Source organism: Passer domesticus, chromosome 24 (assembly GCF_036417665.1).
Source record: "Passer domesticus isolate bPasDom1 chromosome 24, bPasDom1.hap1, whole genome shotgun sequence".
Taxonomy (NCBI): domain Eukaryota; kingdom Metazoa; phylum Chordata; class Aves; order Passeriformes; family Passeridae; genus Passer; species Passer domesticus.
This window is the reverse complement of record NC_087497.1, coordinates 6,561,017-6,577,860: the sequence shown is the minus strand read 5'-3', so window position 1 is coordinate 6,577,860 and position 16,844 is coordinate 6,561,017. Positions and strand designations below refer to the sequence as shown.

At 54.9% G+C, this 16,844-nt stretch overlaps 1 protein-coding gene across 22 annotated transcripts in view; it reads left to right on the top strand.

Moving 5' to 3' along the window:
• The window catches only part of MACF1 (microtubule actin crosslinking factor 1), a 139,499-nt gene that overhangs the window by 67,555 nt on the left and 55,100 nt on the right, over positions 1 to 16,844 (top strand). For 18 of the 22 annotated variants that reach the window (XM_064398306.1, XM_064398309.1, XM_064398308.1 and 15 more), the window contains 20 exons: positions 93 to 242; positions 617 to 832; positions 912 to 1,061; positions 1,733 to 1,966; positions 3,259 to 3,402; positions 3,488 to 3,721; positions 4,264 to 4,482; positions 4,918 to 5,433; positions 5,731 to 5,907; positions 6,360 to 6,483; positions 6,778 to 6,986; positions 7,519 to 7,836; positions 9,035 to 9,201; positions 10,176 to 10,332; positions 11,017 to 11,134; positions 12,391 to 12,453; positions 13,166 to 13,407; positions 14,127 to 14,256; positions 15,038 to 15,237; positions 15,910 to 16,405. In XM_064398306.1, coding sequence (XP_064254376.1) covers positions 93 to 242; positions 617 to 832; positions 912 to 1,061; positions 1,733 to 1,966; positions 3,259 to 3,402; positions 3,488 to 3,721; positions 4,264 to 4,482; positions 4,918 to 5,433; positions 5,731 to 5,907; positions 6,360 to 6,483; positions 6,778 to 6,986; positions 7,519 to 7,836; positions 9,035 to 9,201; positions 10,176 to 10,332; positions 11,017 to 11,134; positions 12,391 to 12,453; positions 13,166 to 13,407; positions 14,127 to 14,256; positions 15,038 to 15,237; positions 15,910 to 16,405 — 4,264 coding nt within the window. The remainder of the gene's footprint in view (positions 1 to 92; positions 243 to 616; positions 833 to 911; positions 1,062 to 1,732; positions 1,967 to 3,258; positions 3,403 to 3,487; positions 3,722 to 4,263; positions 4,483 to 4,917; positions 5,434 to 5,730; positions 5,908 to 6,359; positions 6,484 to 6,777; positions 6,987 to 7,518; positions 7,837 to 9,034; positions 9,202 to 10,175; positions 10,333 to 11,016; positions 11,135 to 12,390; positions 12,454 to 13,165; positions 13,408 to 14,126; positions 14,257 to 15,037; positions 15,238 to 15,909; positions 16,406 to 16,844) is intronic. The other 4 variants (XM_064398307.1, XM_064398304.1, XM_064398303.1 and 1 more) reach the window with 2 other exon arrangements.

Sequence of the window (16,844 nt, the reverse complement as noted above, 5' to 3'; positions counted from 1 at the left end):
TCCTTTGGAAAAAAAAACCCAGAATTTTATATAACACTTTGTCTCCTTTTCTGCCTAAGTTTGAAGCTTTGATTTCCTGTCTGATTCTGCAGATCAAGTTCAGCAAGAAGATGTGTCTGGAGCATGACCAGAGGCTGATATCTTATCTCTCCATGCTCCGAGACATCGAGATGAGAATCAAACGTGTGCAGCCAGCAGAGCAGAATTTGGCAGCCCTGCACGACCTGAGGCAGCAAGCAGAGGTGAGTGAGGCTGGGCCAGGCTTTGCTGGTGTTTAGACAGAGTTTTTCCCCCTCTCCTCAGCTTCTTGCACAGCCCTTGCACCCCTCCCTGCTTCTGGGAGTTTTGTCTCAGGTTTAACAGGCTTTTATATCCAACCTCATCCCTACTTCTGATCCATCCACCCTGCCCAGACAGCAGCCTGAGCTTGGCTGACATGAATTTTACAGCCTGGAGAAAGGCAGGAGAGCGCTGGCAGCTGAGCAGGGCTGGAGGGTGGGATGAATTTTTCTAGACTGAGTGTTTGGAGCTGCCTCTCCAAAACCCCTGCTGGGTTTTGGCAGCAGGGAGGTGAGGTCACCCTGTCGTAGATGTAACGATGCTGTCTTTGTCTCAGGCTCTGGGCTCTGAGCTGCAGGAGCTGAGCTTCCCAGTGAATCAGGAGCTGGATGCTGTGCAGAGGATTGTGGCCAACCCCCCTGAAGAAGTCCCTGAGCAGTTACTGAAGGCTTTGGAGAAGGATGCCAAGAACCTGCAGAAGTCTCTGAGCTCTGCGAGTGAAGTCCTGCAGTCCCGGCTGCAAAACCTTCGTGGGGCGGCAGCAGCTGAAAAGGTAGAGCTGGCAACAGCCCCCTGCTGCCCCACCAGCTTCCTAAAATACCTCCTTTAAACTATGAATCTCTGCTTTTAAGGCTAAAATCCTGGCCCAACACGAGACTCTTGAGGGCAAGCTGCAGGAGCTGCTGAGCTGGGTCTCTGGCACCACGGAGTCTCTGGATGACAGCGATTTCCAGCAGGCCAGTGATGCCAGCAGCTTGAGTCACTGCCTGCAGCACTACAAGGTAACCATGGCAATGCCCCTAATCCTGCAGCCTGATGAACTTGCTGCCCTCTGCACAGAGGAGAAGCTTTTAATCCTGCTTCTCTCCCAGAGCCTACCAAGGGTTTGCTCTTAGCTCGTGCTGCTGTGTTGGGTGCTCTCTGAAGTCTTTTGTTTCCATAATGCACAGCCTGGTGTGGTTGTTGAAATGCTCCTGTGCAGGGTGTGGTGGTGGCTGAGTGAGCTGGGGAGATTCCTGTCAGGCTGTTGAGGAGAGAGCTGCATCCTCTGCTCCATCACCTGTATGAGGAGCTCAGTCTCCTGATCCATCTTCTAGCAATAAAGATTGTTTCCAAGCTTGGTGGTGACATCTTGGCATGGAAATCAGGGGATTGAGGGCTTGGAGAGCTGGTGGTGGCACAAGGAGTCACTGGGGCCAGGTCTGGGTCATCTTCAGACCCAAGTGCAGCCCTACACACATCCAAGAAACCTCTTGCTGAGGTGTCTCCAGCACCTGGTGCAGAGGGAAGTTGGAAAATCCCTGTGGTGAGACGCTCTCAGCTCCATGCTGAGTGCTGTTCTGGGAGAGTTTGGTGTTCCTGGAATATATTTCATGTGGCACCTGCAGAAGGGACACAGTGCAGCACAGCCCTGGCTGCAGGGTCATTTTCTCTGCTTTTCTCTCCCATTCAGGAGCTGCAGGAGCCCCTTGCTGACACCAAGGCTGAGCTGGACGCCACTGCCTTCGACATCCAGTTCCTGATCTCGGAGCACGCCCAGGATTTAACCCCCCAGCAGAGCAGGCAGCTGCTGAGGCTGCTCAATGAGCTGCAGAAAGCCTTCAGGGACCTGTCAGAGCGTGTGACAGCGCGGGTGGAGGTGCTGCAGCTCTGTCTCCAGCAAGTGGAGCAGACGGAGCAGGTGAAGGTTGTGAGACATCTCCTCCTTTGCTCGCTGAAGCACTTCCAGCCACAGGAACAGCAGCTGAGGCACCTCCAGTTTGGGGTTTCCCCTGCATGCCACTCCCAGCTCAGGAGTTCTCACTGCACATCATGAGCTTCCTCTAAAAGTCTTTCTTCTTCCTAGCAGGCAGAAGGTTGCTTTGCTCCCAAAACACGGAGCCCTGCCGAGGGCTGGGTAGCAGTTCTCTGCTAGATATGGAATTGTTTGGGGCTGGGTGGAATAAACCCTGTAATCCCCCTAAAATCCCTGTGTAGAGGGGCCACCACGGACACCCAGTGTCCTATTTGCACTGCACACATCAGGCATTGCTGTCCCAGGGAAACAGCTGGCAAGGACAAAAACAAGTCCTCAGATCTCTGCTGCACTGCTGCAGCACCCACCGCTGCATGGACCCTCTCATCCAAGACAGGATTAATGTGGTTTTTTATTAACAATTGCTCTCTGTAACTCTTGCCTGTGCTCTCTGGAGTGTGTGTGTGTATTAACCAGTTTGCTTTGCCTTTTCAGATTGAGTGTGCGCCCATCCTAACCCAGGAAGAACTCGCTTTGCAGCTGAAGAGCTCTTAAGAAGGCTCTTTGAATTTGCTTCTGTTGTTTTATCTTATGACTGGGAGAAACAGGCACAGTGTTTTGCACAAGTTTGTACACCACCTTGCTGAAATGCCCAGTGAAAATCTCAAAAACCTTTCTTCCCCCCTGGCAGAGGGGGACAGGGGTGTCGCAGGGACTCTCAGGTCACATCATGCTCAATTGCTCAAACAGGCGCTTCTGTGTTGTGCTCTGGCAGCAAAAAGAGGAGCTGGATCAGCTACAGAAACACTTTCCCTCTCCAGGGCTCTCTTTCCTACCCCAAATCATTTTAAAAAATCCCTTATTTGGGGTTGTCTGGGGCTCCACAGTGGCGCTGCCTGTCCCTCTCATTCACTGAGTTTCTGCTGCTGTTTTAATGTTTGTGAGGTGGAATGGGAAAGCACAGAAACTCGTGGCTGAGTTTTCCTGGGAGAGCAGTGCAGCTCCATCTTGCAGCTCAGCAGGCTCCTCGGAGAGAAACCTCCAGTGGTGCCAGAGGTGCCACCAGCTCAGCAGGGACGTGGCACCTGCTGCCGGGCAGGGAGCGCCTGGAGAGCCACAAAGTTTTCTGTGCTGCATCCTCCCCTCCAGCTGCTCCAGCTGTAACCTCACCTTGCCTTTCAGCAGCAGGAGAGGAGCTGCAGGGCTGGTAGTGACTGTCCCTGTCCCCTTTCCTGTGCCCACAGACGCTGCAGGAGCAGCAGGCAGCCCGGGCACAGAGCCTGGCCGAGCTGAGCCGCTGGCTGGGCCAGGCAGAGAGCACCCTGGCAGAGCAGCAGGGAGCAGAAGGGGACCTGTCTGCCTTGCAGCAGAGGCAAAGCGATGTTAAGGTCGGTGGTATTTAAAATCTGGGGGGCAGGGGTGGAGGGGTTTCACCTCAGGAGTGGCCAGAGCCTCACAGCTTCACCCCCCCAGGAGCTGCAGAGGAGCATGCACAGCAGAGCCGCCTCCTTTGCTGGCGTCCTGAAGAGCACAGAGCAGTTTTTGGAGGAGAACAAGGCCAAGCTGGAGCCCGGGGAGCTGGCAGCACTGCAGCAGGACCTGCAGCGTGCCAAGGAGCAGTACCAGTCCCTGCAGGAGAGGACAGAGGTGGCCCAGAAGGAGCTGGAGAGTGCTGTGAGTGCTGCAGTGCAGCAGGAGACTGAGAAGGTAACGTGCCAGGGGCTGTAGAGCCTCCAGGCTTTGCTTGAGGGGGACTGTGAGGTCCTGGAAGTCCATCTGGGTGATGCAGCACAGAGCAATTTGTGGTTCCTTCCTGGATATTCCCTGGGCAAGGTTTCCCCCAGATATTTCTGTTGTGAAATGCTTTGGGAGTTGCAGCCAAGGATGAGCTGGTTGTGGAGGGAATGGGGGAGGAAAAGGTCCCTGGTCTGCCTTTGGGGTGACCCCTGATGGATGAGGATTGTCAGTCACATCCCAGCCCTTTTGGGGTGGGGGCCCTGGGTTCTGTGAGGATGAGAAATCCAGTGTAGCAGCAAGGCTGAGATTTTTCACAGCTTTTCTGCACCTTGCAGAGAGCCACAAAGGGTCTGGAGGTGTCTCAGCATTTGCTGAGGCTGGGAAACTCCTTGGGGGTTTTTTTTTGGTTGTTTTTTTTCCCTTCTGCTGATTTTTGTCTCCCTCCCCCGTGCAGCAGTTTGCTGAACATGCAAGAACTGGGTCATTCTTATCTGGAGCCTTTGTGCTTTCAGGTGAAAGCTGCCAAAGAGCTGGAGGAGAACAGCAATAAGATCGACTCCCTTCTGAGCTGGGTGGCATCGCTGGAGCAGAAGGGAGGGCTCCCAGAGTACAGACCCCACCCTGTCACAGGGACACAAGCAGGAAAAAGCACTGGGGATGTCCCTGATGGCCACGCCGTGGGAGCAGACAGTGCTGCTGAGAGCCTGGACGAGCAGTACGAGAGGCTGAAGGTCAGCACCGACACCTTGTCCCCCCCGAGGTCTCCTGCCCTGTCCTTGCTGTTAGATGGGTCTGAAACATGGGGTTCTCCATGTGGGAGGCTCAGAAAGGCCCTGTCCAGGTGTGGTGGGCATGTGCCCACCCACAAGGTGTAACCAGGGTGCAGAAGGTGCCCATGATGGCCACAGAAAGGGTCACTCTGCATTCCTGTAGCCCAGCCCGGCACCTTCCCAGTTTTCCCCACCCTGCTGGTGCTTTGTCACAGAATCATGAAAACAATTGGTTTGGAAAGGACCTTAAAGATCATCCTGTTCCACTCCCACCTCCCACTAGACCAGGCTGCTCCACTGTGGCCTTAACCCCTTGCAGAGCTGTCCCAGCCACGCTGCTGGGGGCGAGCGGCGACCCTCAGCGCCGCGCCTCACCTTCATCCCTGCCTCTTCCAGGCTCAGCACCAAGAGCTGCTGTCCCAGCAGCAGGACATCATCCTGGCCACGCAGGCAGCGCAGGCGTTCCTGGACAAGCAGGGGCCCAGCCTGGCCGGGGAGGAGCAGGAGAGGCTGCAGGAGCAGCTGGCGGAGCTGCGGCAGCGCTACCCGGCGGCGCTGGCGCGCGCCGAGGCGCGGCTCAAAGGGGTGCAGCTCCTGCGGGACGAGCTCCAGAAGTTCCTCAGGGACCACGCGGAGTTCCAGGCCTGGCTGGAGCAGGCGGAGCAAGACCTGCAGGGGATGTACAGAGGGGACGGCGACCCTGCCTCCCTGCGGCAGCTGCTGCGGCGGCAGGGCAGCTTCTCGGAGGACGTGATCTCCCACAAGGGTGACCTGCGCTTCGTCACCATGTCGGGGGAGAAGTTTCTGCATGGGGATGCTGGGGATGCTGAAGAGCAGCTCTTGATGTCCAGGAGCGTGGTCAAGAGCAAGCTGGAGGATGCCACGCAGAGGTACACCACGCTGCACTCCAAGGTATGCGAAGGGCTGTGAGCTGGGCGCTCTCTTCCTCCTGTGCAGGGATGGCAGAGGGATGTTTGTCCCAGCTGCCAGGACATTTACAGATTGTAGGACAAGGATTGTCTTCTTCAGGGCTTGGGCAACACCCTTGTCTTGCTGTTAGTCTGCATGTTACCCCTGGTAATTCATTTAGCCTGTGACAAGATTGATTTTTTTAAATTGCTTTTTCTTTCTTGCTGATTCCTGTGCCTTTTCCCATGGGTTGCTCAGTGCTTGCGTGCATCCCTGTCACCTCTCGTTGCTCCTTTGCAGTGCTCCAAGCTGGGCTCCCACCTGAACACCTTGCTGGATCACTACCAGCAGTTCCAGGAGGTGGCAGAGTCTCTCAGGACGTGGCTGCAGGAGAGTGAAGCTGCCCTGGGGAAGCTGCTCTCAGAGACGGTCTCCTCAGACCTGGCCGTGCTGCAGAAGCAGCTCGCCAGCACCAAGGTACACTTGGGGGATTTTCTGGGGAATGCTGGAGCCTGGATGGGAATTTGGCTGCTCTGAGCAGTCAGCAGCAGGGAGGAGACTTGGCCTGTTGGTGGTTTTTTTGCTGGTTGAGGGCAAAGATGCACCTGCAGGTGTAGCAGTCCTGTGCTGCAGGTCAGGTGGGTCAAATTTCTGGGAGAGGTGCTTGGGGGCTGCAGTCACAGACACCCCAGAGGGACATTGAGGGGGACATTGCTCCCCCATGAGGGTGCCAGAGCACTGGGACAGCCCAAACCCTCTGACCCAGCTCTGCCTGCAGTGTGGGGGTAGATTTTTCTGTCATTTCTTAACGATTTAGTGATGAAGTGCAGAGGATCCCTCAGGGGGGTAAAAGGAGCCCTGAGCTCCATGAGTGTGGCAGTCCTGCCTGGGACCCATCTCTGATTTTGGCTTGTCTTGTGTGAAAACAGCAACTGCAGGGAGACCTGGCTGAGCACCAGGTGCCAGTGGAGAAGCTGCAGAAGGCAGCTCGGACCCTGCTGGACATCCAAGGGGAGCCAGCCCCAGACCACGGCCACATTCAGGAAACAACAGGTACAGAGCAAAGCAGCTGCCAGTGTTAGCAGGGAGGGCTGGGGAGAGTGGGAGGGGGCAAAGATAAGTCACTTTTTGGGCGAATTTGGGGGTAATCACATGGCAGAGCATCCTCAGGGTTGGCACGTGGGGAGGGATGTGGCCACTTGTGCTGCGTCCCCCGCCTCGCTGTTGAATTTGTGGACAGGGATTTGTCATCACTGAGAGTTTTGGGGGAGCCAAAGGCAATCCTGGCTGCTCTCTGAGCCCTTGGAGCTCTGTGCCACTGAGTGTCCTCTGTGCTGAACCCTGCAGATGCCATCGTGAGCCGCTTCCAGAGCCTCTCCCAGCAGATGTCGGAGCGCTCGGACCTGCTGCAGAAATCCATTGCTCAGTCCCAGAGCGTCCAGGAGAGCCTGGAGAGCCTCCTCCAGTCAGTGGCTGAGATTGAGAAGAGCCTGGAGAAGGACCAGCCAGCCGTGCTCTCCTCTGCCTCCATCCAGGAGTCGCTTGCCACGAGTGTGGTAAGGCTGGGCCCGGCTCCCTCACCCAAACACCCCAGAGCAGCACCTGCACCAGGCAGGGCTTGGTGGGCTTTAACTACTGAGTGCTGAAAGCACCAAAAACAACCCCTAAAAAGAATATGAGCAGAAGCTTTGTATTTTCATAGAATCACTGAATGGTTTGGGTGGGAGGGAACACTAAAGACCATGGGCAGGGACACCTTCCACTGGACCAGCTTGCTCAGGGCCCTGTACAATCTGGCCTTGGACACTTCCAAGGATGGGGCAGCTCCAGCATCTCTGGGCAAGCTGTGCAAGGTCACAGACTTGTTGAAAATCTCCTTTTTCCTTTGCTAACAAGATTTCAGACAGAGAGAAAAGCAGAGCATGTTGGGCAGGTCAGTAAGGAGAGGAAAACTGGGATGTAAAAGAATTTTTATCCCCAACTCTGGTTGTGTCAACGCACCTGCTGCTGCTCCCGAGGGCAGCCCAGTTAATTCTGCTGAAGAACCTCCCTTAAAAAGCCCTCCCTGTCCCCCTGTGCCCCCCACAGAAGCTGAAGCAGGACATTGCCAGGCAGAGGAGCTGCCTGGAAGCCACCCGGGAGATGGTGACGCGCTTCACCGAGGCGGCCGACAGCCCCGCGGCCTCTGCCCTGCAGGACAAGCTGGCCCAGGTGACAGAGCACTTCGGGAGGCTGTGCCAGCAGCAGCAGGAGCGGGAGGACGCCCTCAAGGGCCTCCTGCCCAAGGTGGAGCAGTACGAGCAGCTGTGGGAGAGGCTGCAGCAGTTCACGGAGAGCAGGACGCGGCTGCTGGCCGCCGGGAACCAGCCGGACCGCGACATCGCGCACTTCTCCCAGCACATCCAGGTGAGCCCTGGGGGACGCCTTCCACCTGCACCAGCTTGTTACGAGCTCCCAGAGGAATGTGTAATGCACCCAAGATAGCTCAGCTACTTTTGGAAGCATAAAAGAAGCAGGATGGCTTCTGCTGCAGTGTTGGAAACAAAAAGGTTTAATAAAAGGCAAAATAACAAGCAGACAAAACCGAGCCAGGTGCAAGAGATCTGCTCCTGCTAAAAACACCTCACAAAAGCCCTTAGTTCTCTTCTTTTTCTACCCAGTTGGTCAGGCAGGACTTTTTGGCTTCTATCCAATTAGCTGCCCTTAAGTTTGAAGTGAAGTCCCTGAGGTCCTATGGGGTGGCTTTTCACCTAATCACTGGGAGAAACTTCTGGGCTTCTTTCCTTTTTAAGGAGACACAAGACAGTTCTGTCACTCTGTCAGCAAGGGGCACACTCCTACACCCGGTGTCTGAGGAAAGGTCCAGGCTGGCAGGATCCAGCTGTTCCCAGCTGTGGGGAAAGAAGGTGGCATTCCCAGGACAGGCTGGTTTTCAGATGGGGTCTTTTAGGATCCAGTCCAAGTGTAGCAGGATTTTACCAACTGAAGACTCCATGGGGATAATACAGCAAAATATCCCTGTGAGGGCAGTGCAGGAGTGACAGAGAGCTTGGAGGTTTTAGAGCCACAGAATCCTGAATGATTTGGCTTGGAAAAGACCTTAAAGGTCATCTCATCCCAAGCCTCCTCTCAGGGACAGGGACACTTTCCACTAGACCAGGTTGCTCAGGGTTGTCTTGGAGACTTTCAGGGGTGCTGTGGGCCTCAAGTGTCCTGCTACAGGGGCTGCTTCACCCACAGCCTCAGAAATGCTGGAAGATGACACCAAACCAGACTCCTGTGCTGTGGCAGGGGTTGATTTGGCTTGGTCTAGGGCCCCCATCCCATCCCATCCCATCCCATCCCATCCCATCCCATCCCATCCCATCCCATCCCATCCCAGTCACCAGCACTGGGGGAAGTGGGATTTGCCCCTGCAGCTGCTCACAGTGTTTGCTGAGCTGGAGGAGCAGGTGGCAGTGAGCTGTGCCCAACATTTGGCACTGCTGCCACACGTGGCACTGCCCACAGAGGGTCTCTCCAGCTCAGCAGGGTGTGGGGCTGCCCAGCTCATCCCCTCTGCTGCTTGGGGAGCATGGTTATCACCACCCTTTGCTCTTGGCAGGAGCTGAACTCGGAGATGAGGCAGCACCAGGAGGACCTGGCCACCCTGGAGCAGCTGGCTGAGGAGCTGAGCTCCTGTGGCTTCACCCCCAGCCCCTCCCAGCAGCAGGAGAAGCTGCAGAGCCTGAAGAAAGATTTCCTGCAGCTACAAAAGGTGGCAAAAGACAGGTGAGTCCCAGGGAGGGGAGCTTGGGGGTGGCTTCATGGTCTGAGCTAGACCCTGTGGAGATCTCCTTTCCAAGGAGGGGGGGCATGAGCCAGCTCTTCCTGCCCTCCTCCCACGCCAGGATCCTGAGGCAGCTCTGCTCCAGCTGACGCTTTAAAAAAAGCCTTGGCTGGGGGCGTTGTGAAAAATTCCTGGTGCTGCAGCAGGAGCAGGAGCTCTGCGTTTCCCAGTCCTGTGTGGGTGCCACAGCTCCATCCCAGAGCATCCTGCTGGGTGCTGGGAGGACTGGGGAGGCGACAGCAGAGCAGCCTGTTCCTGGAGTGCCCTGAGATGGGGATAAAAGGGAGCTTGAGCAGGGTCAGAGCAGCAGCATCCCTGGCAGCCACACCTCTCTGCCTGCAGCTCCAAAATCCCTGCAGAAGGCAGGGGAGGTGGTGGGGGAAAGCAGATGAAACTCCCAATAATGCCCAGTCATTCAGAGCTGTGCAGGCTGCTCACAGCTGTGGCCAGCAAGGACGAGCCAGAGGGGGCTGTGACTCCCATCCAGGGCTGCCTTGTCCCCCAGGATGGGCTGAAGGGATGGAGCTGTGGCCAGGGAGGAGGGGGGACACAGCCTGGGCTCCCCCAGGACGCTGGTGCCTGGGGGGCACGGCATGAATGAGCCCTATGTTCCCAAAAACATTGCTTTTCCCAGGACAAAGAGCCTGGCCAGGCTGGCAGGGGTGCTCCCGTGGCTGTTGGCCACCACTGGAGTGCCCAAAAGTGCCACCAGCCAGGATCTGAGGGGGTCAGCAGCAGGGAGGGGGCTGGCACCCTGCTCCCCGTTTTGTGCTGTTCCCAGGCAACATCTAATAATAATAATAATTATTATTATAATTAAAAAGGGCTCCTAGGGACACAACCGTGCTACATTCAGGAGGGGGTAATTACAAGGCAGAGCACGAGCTCTGACTCTCCAAAACCTTTTCACTCCCAGAGAAAAGGATGCCTCATCCTGCCAGGAGCAACTGGATGAGTTTCGGAATCTGGTTGGTGCCATGAGGAAGTGGCTGAGGGAGAGTGAAGGCAAAATTCCACCTGCTGAGACCTCCCTGGGCACCCAGGAGCTGCAGCAGCACAGGCAGCAGATCCAGGTGGGCCAAGGGAGCTGGGATCAAACCGGGAAAGCCTTGAAATGCTGGAATGTGAAACAAACCCCTGGAAGCAGAGGCTGCTGGTGGTCTCAGCATGCATCCAGTGGCGTGCAGAGCAGGGAGCAGTGTGAGAGATTTCTTGGGCACTGCCTGGTTTCTTGTCACTCCCTGTGCCTGCTCTGGGCAGGGTTTAGGAGTGGGAGACCCGAGCACACTCAGGTTTGTTTTTTCTGAGTGTTTCCTGTGGTAGATGTGGAAGGTGGCCTCCTGTCAGCCCGCCGTGCTCCAGCAGAGGGATGTGACAATTCAGGATGTGACAATTCAGGATGTGACAACTCAGAGGCAGAGCAGCTCTGCTGAGTCACCCACAGCCCTCACACCGCACAGCACCCAGGACTGGGCTCAGCCAGGCTGGGCTCTGCAGGGAGGGGGAGGAGGGATGTCCCCAGAGTGGTGGGAGGGAGAAGGTTTCCTTCCACAGACCCGTTAGATGGGAAGAGCTTTTTTTGCTGTTTGATTCCCCCCTGGCAAAAATAGATGTGTCACAGCCACTTCCCCCAGAGCAGCCATCAGCTGGGGCCCTGGGTGCTGTGTCCTGGTGTCACCACAGAGGGGACAGGCGAGGAGGGAAGGGCTGTGGCCGGGCAAGTGTGGCCTCCAATCCCAAACTTGGCTTTTGAGCAGGATCTCCTGGAGGAATGGAAGGGGAAGGGGCCCCAGGTGGAGGAGATTGGCCGCAGAGGGGCCCTCCTGGAGAACCTGATCGTGGAGATTACGGCCCCCAGCACCCCACCCAAGGCAGGTGAGTTGTGGCCAGAGCTCCTGAGGACAGCTCTGCTGTCAGCACTGCATCTCCTCCGAGCCTGCCTTCAGCCAAAAATGGGCTTATTTCCTCCTTTTAACCAAATCCAGAGGGCCTGTGGTGATCTGAGTATGATGGGGCTCAGCCCAGTGGTTGAGTCACTGGCACTCGTTGCTTTAATGCATCATCCTGGCTTGGCTTAATTAACTGTAGCCTAACGAGCTCTGAATTGCCCTGTGTTTGCTGTGGGGACACATATCACTCTGGGGAGCTCGTGGAAGTGGCTCCTGCTCTCTCCTGGTGATGTTCCACAGCCTCCTGAGGGCTGGAGTGTTTTAATCAAGCTCCAGCATTTGGGTTTCATGTCTGGATGACATTTGGGGCTGCAATAGTCAGATGTGATTTACTGGTCTCCCTTTTGGCTTCCAGTCTGTGAAGCAATGAGATTATGTCTGGTTCATTTGGAAACCAGCTCAAAGATGTCTTCCAGCTTGTGAGAACAAGTCCCTGGACTCTCATCACTGGTGGGAATTGATGGGAATTTATGGTCTGGATTTGTTTGTTAGGATTAAGTTCATGAGCAGTTCTCAGGGAAACCATCAGGAGAAGTGAGGAGAGGCTTGTGGGTGACCAAAGGTGCACCACCTTACGTCCATGAAAGCTTTAAAATGTGTGGTTAGAAAAGAGAGACTTGCCTGAAAATGTGAATCTCCCTTTGGTTGTGACATCTGGTGTCCAGAGAAGGGACACTGGTGCACCCTGCATCTCTGGGCAAAGGCAGCATGAACACAGGGCTGGTTTGAATAGTTTCATCCCATAAAAAAAGAGGCTAGGGGGGAATTAATCCCTTCAGGGAAGGCATTCAGCAGTTTTATTGGGTATAAGTCACAAAATCATGCTCAGGGTAGCAGCTTCCCAGGATGGCAAGATGCCAGTGGTCCCCAGCATTGCAGCCCGTGCAGGAGCCACATCATCCCTGCTCTCTGGGTGCTGTTGGGATGCTGGGAGAGCTTCCCAGCTCCAGAAGCTCCAGAAAGGCAGGAGCAGCTCCAGGAAAGTGAGGGGAGCAGGAGGAGGAGAGATAAAGGGGCTCCAAACCAAATGAACGCCCCGTGCTGGGCAGGTGGGTGGTGGAGGCACCACCTTGGTGCTTGGTGGTGTCTGTCATGCAGCAACCATTCATCACTCGCTGTCTGCATCCCTGACACTTCTGTCTTGTCCCTCTTGTGCCTCTTGTCCCTGTCCCCTGTGCCCAGGTGCCACTCTGCCCACTCCAGGAGGCTCAGGAGGCAGCGTGAACGGATACCACACCTGCAAAGGTGAGCTGGCTGTCCCCACCACTGAGCCACCCCCCTGTCCCCTTTTCATCCTTGCACTTCCATTCCCTGGGAACACAAACCTCAGTGTGACAGCGCCAGCATCCCAGCAGAAGGGAAATGAGCTTGGCAATGGCTTGGGAATTCTCAGCTGCTGCCATGGAGGGTGGAGGTCGGGCTGAAGGACAGCCTTGGGGAGTGACAGCACCCTGACACCTCGTCAGGTGGTGTTAGGAGCTGATAAATGGGAGATCATTTTAAGGCCCACAATTAAATTTATTGGTTCTGTGGGATTATAACAGCATCCAACCCTCCAGTTTGAAGAGCAATTTTAATTAGTGCCCGTTATCTGCTGTTAGTTCGCCGGTTCAACGAGATAATAGGTGCATAAAAATGGCTTCATATCCTGGTGCCAAATAATTTAACCTTGTATTAGCACTGGCTTTATGAAAAGGGGGCTCAGTTTGCATCAAGCTCACCAGCAGAGAGCTTTGTTTGTAAACTGTCAAAGGGCATAGGGGGGACAAGTGGAAAATCCCCCGTGGCAGGAGAGGTGAGGATGATGCGACGTCGCTCCGCAGGCGGGCAGACACAGCGTGGCCTCTTGCTCCTCATCTCAGCTCTCTGTGGCTGCCTGGGGCTGGGTGAGAGCCTGATGGTGTGGGGTGGAGGACGGGGGCAGTGCTGCTGACCCCGGGCTGGTTTTTGGGTGCAGATCTGACGGAGATCCAGTGCGACGTGTCGGACGTGAGCCGGCGGTACCAGGCGCTGGGTGCAGCACTGCAGGAGCGCCTGCAGCAGCTCTCAGCCATGCTGCACAGCATGCAGGAGGTGCAGGAGGAGGCCAGCTCCATGCTCAAGTGGCTGGAGTCCAAGGAAAGGGTGCTGTCCGAGCTGGATGCCTCCTCCTCGCCCACCAAGACGGAGACGATGAGAGCCCAGGCTGAGCACAACAAGGTGACTGCTCTTCCCGACTTTCTGGGATCATGGGATCACAAAATGGCCCTTAAAGGTCATCCAGTTCCACCCCTCTGCTGGGCATCTCCCACAGGATCCCAGAGATGGGCTTTGTTGCACAGAATCAGCCACAAGGGTTTGCCCTGAGTTAAAGAAGGGCATTCCCAGAGCCAGTCTCAAGCTGCACCAAATACAGGTTGGATATTAGGAAAAAGTTTTGTACAGAAATGATGATAAAATTTCTGGAATGGCCTGCCCAGGGAGGTGGTGGAGTCACCATCCCTGGATGTGTTTAAAAACAGACTGGATGTGGCACTTGGTACCATGGTTTAGTTGAGGTGTTAGGGCTGGGTTGGACTTGATGATCTTGGAGGTCTTTTCCAACCTGGTCATTCTGTGAATTCTGTGAATTCCAGGCAGATTCATGGAGCAGCAGCCCAAAGTTCCCCTTTGCTTTTAGACCTGTTGATGTCAGGCTGAGGGAAAAAGAGATAATTTGGAGCCCTTGCTGCTGAGTCACTCCAGCTTCTCCTGGAAAGCAATTCCCAGCCTTTCCCTGCCCTTGTGGCCACATTAGCTCACAGTAGTGCTAAAAAAATTGATTTAACTAAAGAGCAAAGAGCAGAAATTACCCAGCTCCAGCTTGTAGGTGCTGCTGCGTTCCTACTCATTGATTCTTCTGCCCTGTATGTGAGGAAGTTCAAATGATTCTTTTCCAGGCATTTCTGGCTGAATTGGAACAGAATTCTGGGAAGATCCAGAAGGTAAAGGAAGCACTTTCTGGCTTGCTGGAGAAATATCCAGATTCCCCAGAAGCAGCGAACTGGAAGAAGATGCAGGAAGACCTGAGTAAGTGCCTGAAGCATTAATGAGGCTTCTGTCTCCAAACATCATGTTAGACGTGGTTCAGGAGTGAGGGGCGATCCCAAAGTCACGCCAGAGCAGAGTCACTTCTAATTAAAATTCAGTAAATAGCAAACCTATCTCCGAGCTGTCTGGTGTGGAAGGTGTTCCTGAGATGAGCACTGTCGTGATTAATGAAATCTCTGTGATGGATGTGGATTTTAAAGGATTGCCTCCTTAAATCGCTTCATAAAAAAAAAAGGGGGGGGAAATGTGTTAGCAAGCACAGGTTGATTGTTTTGATTAAAAGCTTCACTGCTTGATACAAAATTCTAGTCATTAGTGAGGCTACCCTAGGTAATGAAGTGTTGACTAAACAAGGCTGTGTGTTCAAAAAGAAGCCCAGAGATTCCCTCCTTTGAAGGAGCAGGAATGTGTAGACTCCATCCAGAAGATCTGAGTGTGCTGTGTGAGGACAGGTTACTCCTGAGAGTATCCTCATTTATCAGGCCAGGGATGTGAGATGGCTCTCCCAAGGTCATGGCAGCAGTGACTAGAGCACAGAAATCCTGCTTGCAGGGTTTTCTCCTAAGAGCTTCCAGACCATGTAGCCACTAGATCTGGGTAATGGCTTTTTAGCTGCAGAGTGGATAGAGCCACGCTGGTTTTATTGGAAACCAGAGATCTCCCACTGGGAAAACCACAGGGAGGGGAAAACAACCTTGGCAATGGAGGGGTGGGCTGGCCAGGAGCTTGAGCATGGCCAACAGAGGTGGTGGTGCTTCAGATTGCAGGTGGGAGAGGGCCAGCCAGGCCACGGCTGCACGGCAGCAGAAGCTGGAGGAGTCGGCGACCCAGCTGGCCACCTTCCAGGCCACCGAGGCCCAGCTGAGGCCCTGGCTGATGGAGAAGGAGCTGATGATGAGCGTGCTGGGCCCCCTGTCCATCGACCCCAACATGCTGAACGCTCAGAAGCAGCAGGTGCAGGTGAGAGGGGTCTGAGCCCTCGTGGTGGGCGCGGGATGGAGGAGAGCGCCTGGCCCAGGAGGGAGATGGGAGGTTGTGCTTGTCTTGTGAGCCCTCTGACGTGCAGGGAGTGTTCAGAGACCTCGTGGCTCCTCTTCCAAGTCCTCCAAACCCCGCTGAGCCCAAACCACTGTGAGTAACTGGAAGAGGGTGCAGTGCTGAGCTCCCTTCCCGCACTGGATTGACTCAGCAGTGAATCACCTGGCCCCTCTTGGAGAGAGAAATTGCTTTAAACAAGGCCTGTGCTGATGCTCTGCAGGACTTGCTAATGCTGCCCCTCTGCCTGCCAGCCTGGCCCTCCCATTCCTCCTGTTTCCAAATCCTAACATGGCTGTAACCAGCCACATCATGGAGCAAAAAAGCCCCAGTGGAGATAATTAGACTTTCATCTCATCTAAGTGGTTTATGCTACATTATAAGACAAATAAGAGACAGAGCAAAGTCCTGGAGTCGCAGACCCCTCCCAGCTTTTTAACTCCCAAGGTCACAGTAAATCCTGGGCTCCCCAGCCCAGGGCCTGTTCCTGCTGGTTCCATGGGCTGGATCAAGCCCCTGGAGGTCTGGTTTGTTTTGACTGTGTGTACTCGGAGCTGTCAGTTTTATGCAAACATTTTTGTGTTATTTCTGTTCCAGTTTATGCTGAAGGAATTCGAAGCTCGCCGACAGCAGCACGAGCAGCTCAACCAGGCAGCTCAGAGCATCCTGACTGGCCCTGGAGATGTTTCCCCATCCACCAGCCAGGTGCAGGATGAGCTCCAAGGGGTCAACCAGAAATGGTCCGAGCTCACCGAGCGCCTCAACTCCCGCTCCAGCCAGATTGACCAAGCCATAGTAAAGAGCACCCAGTACCAGGAGCTTCTCCAGGGCCTCTCAGAGAAGGTGAAGGCTGTTGGGCAGCGCCTGAGCAGCCAGTCTGCCATCAGCACCCAGCCTGATGCTGTCAAACAGCAGCTGGAGGAGACCAGCGAGATCCGCTCGGACCTGGAGCAGCTGGAAGAGGAGATCTCAGAGGCTCAGACCCTCTGTGATGACCTCTCCGTCCTCATTGGGGAGCAGTACCTCAAAGATGAGTTGAGGAAACGTCTGGAGACGGTGGCACTTCCCCTCAAAGGGCTGGAAGATCTGGCAGGTGAGATAGAGGAGGAGTTGCTTGAGGTGTTAGGATGTCAAGCTGCACCCCTGCTCTTTGCCAAAGGGCTCTCCCACCACTGGGTTTATGAAAATAATAGGAGAAGCACCATTTATCACTTTTTAGGGTTCTTTTTGGGTGTTTTATGTGGCACCAAGCATGGCAGAGTTCCAACTTCAGAAATACCTGAGCATGGAGAGGGAGCAGAGGTGTTTAGCCCTACTGGTGTGACTCTTCACCAAGCAGGATGGCATGTGCTTGGAAAAAAAAAACAGGTTCCTAAATTCAGATTGGGGATGAAGAAACCCCGGTGGCCACCCTCTGATCCTGGTTTCTGAGAGGTCACATTTAGAGAGTGGTCAGGAGAGCTGAGACTTCTGCATTACCTCTGCCTCTTACTACTTAAGAAATTTATGAATCACTTAGGAAAAAAAGGCTG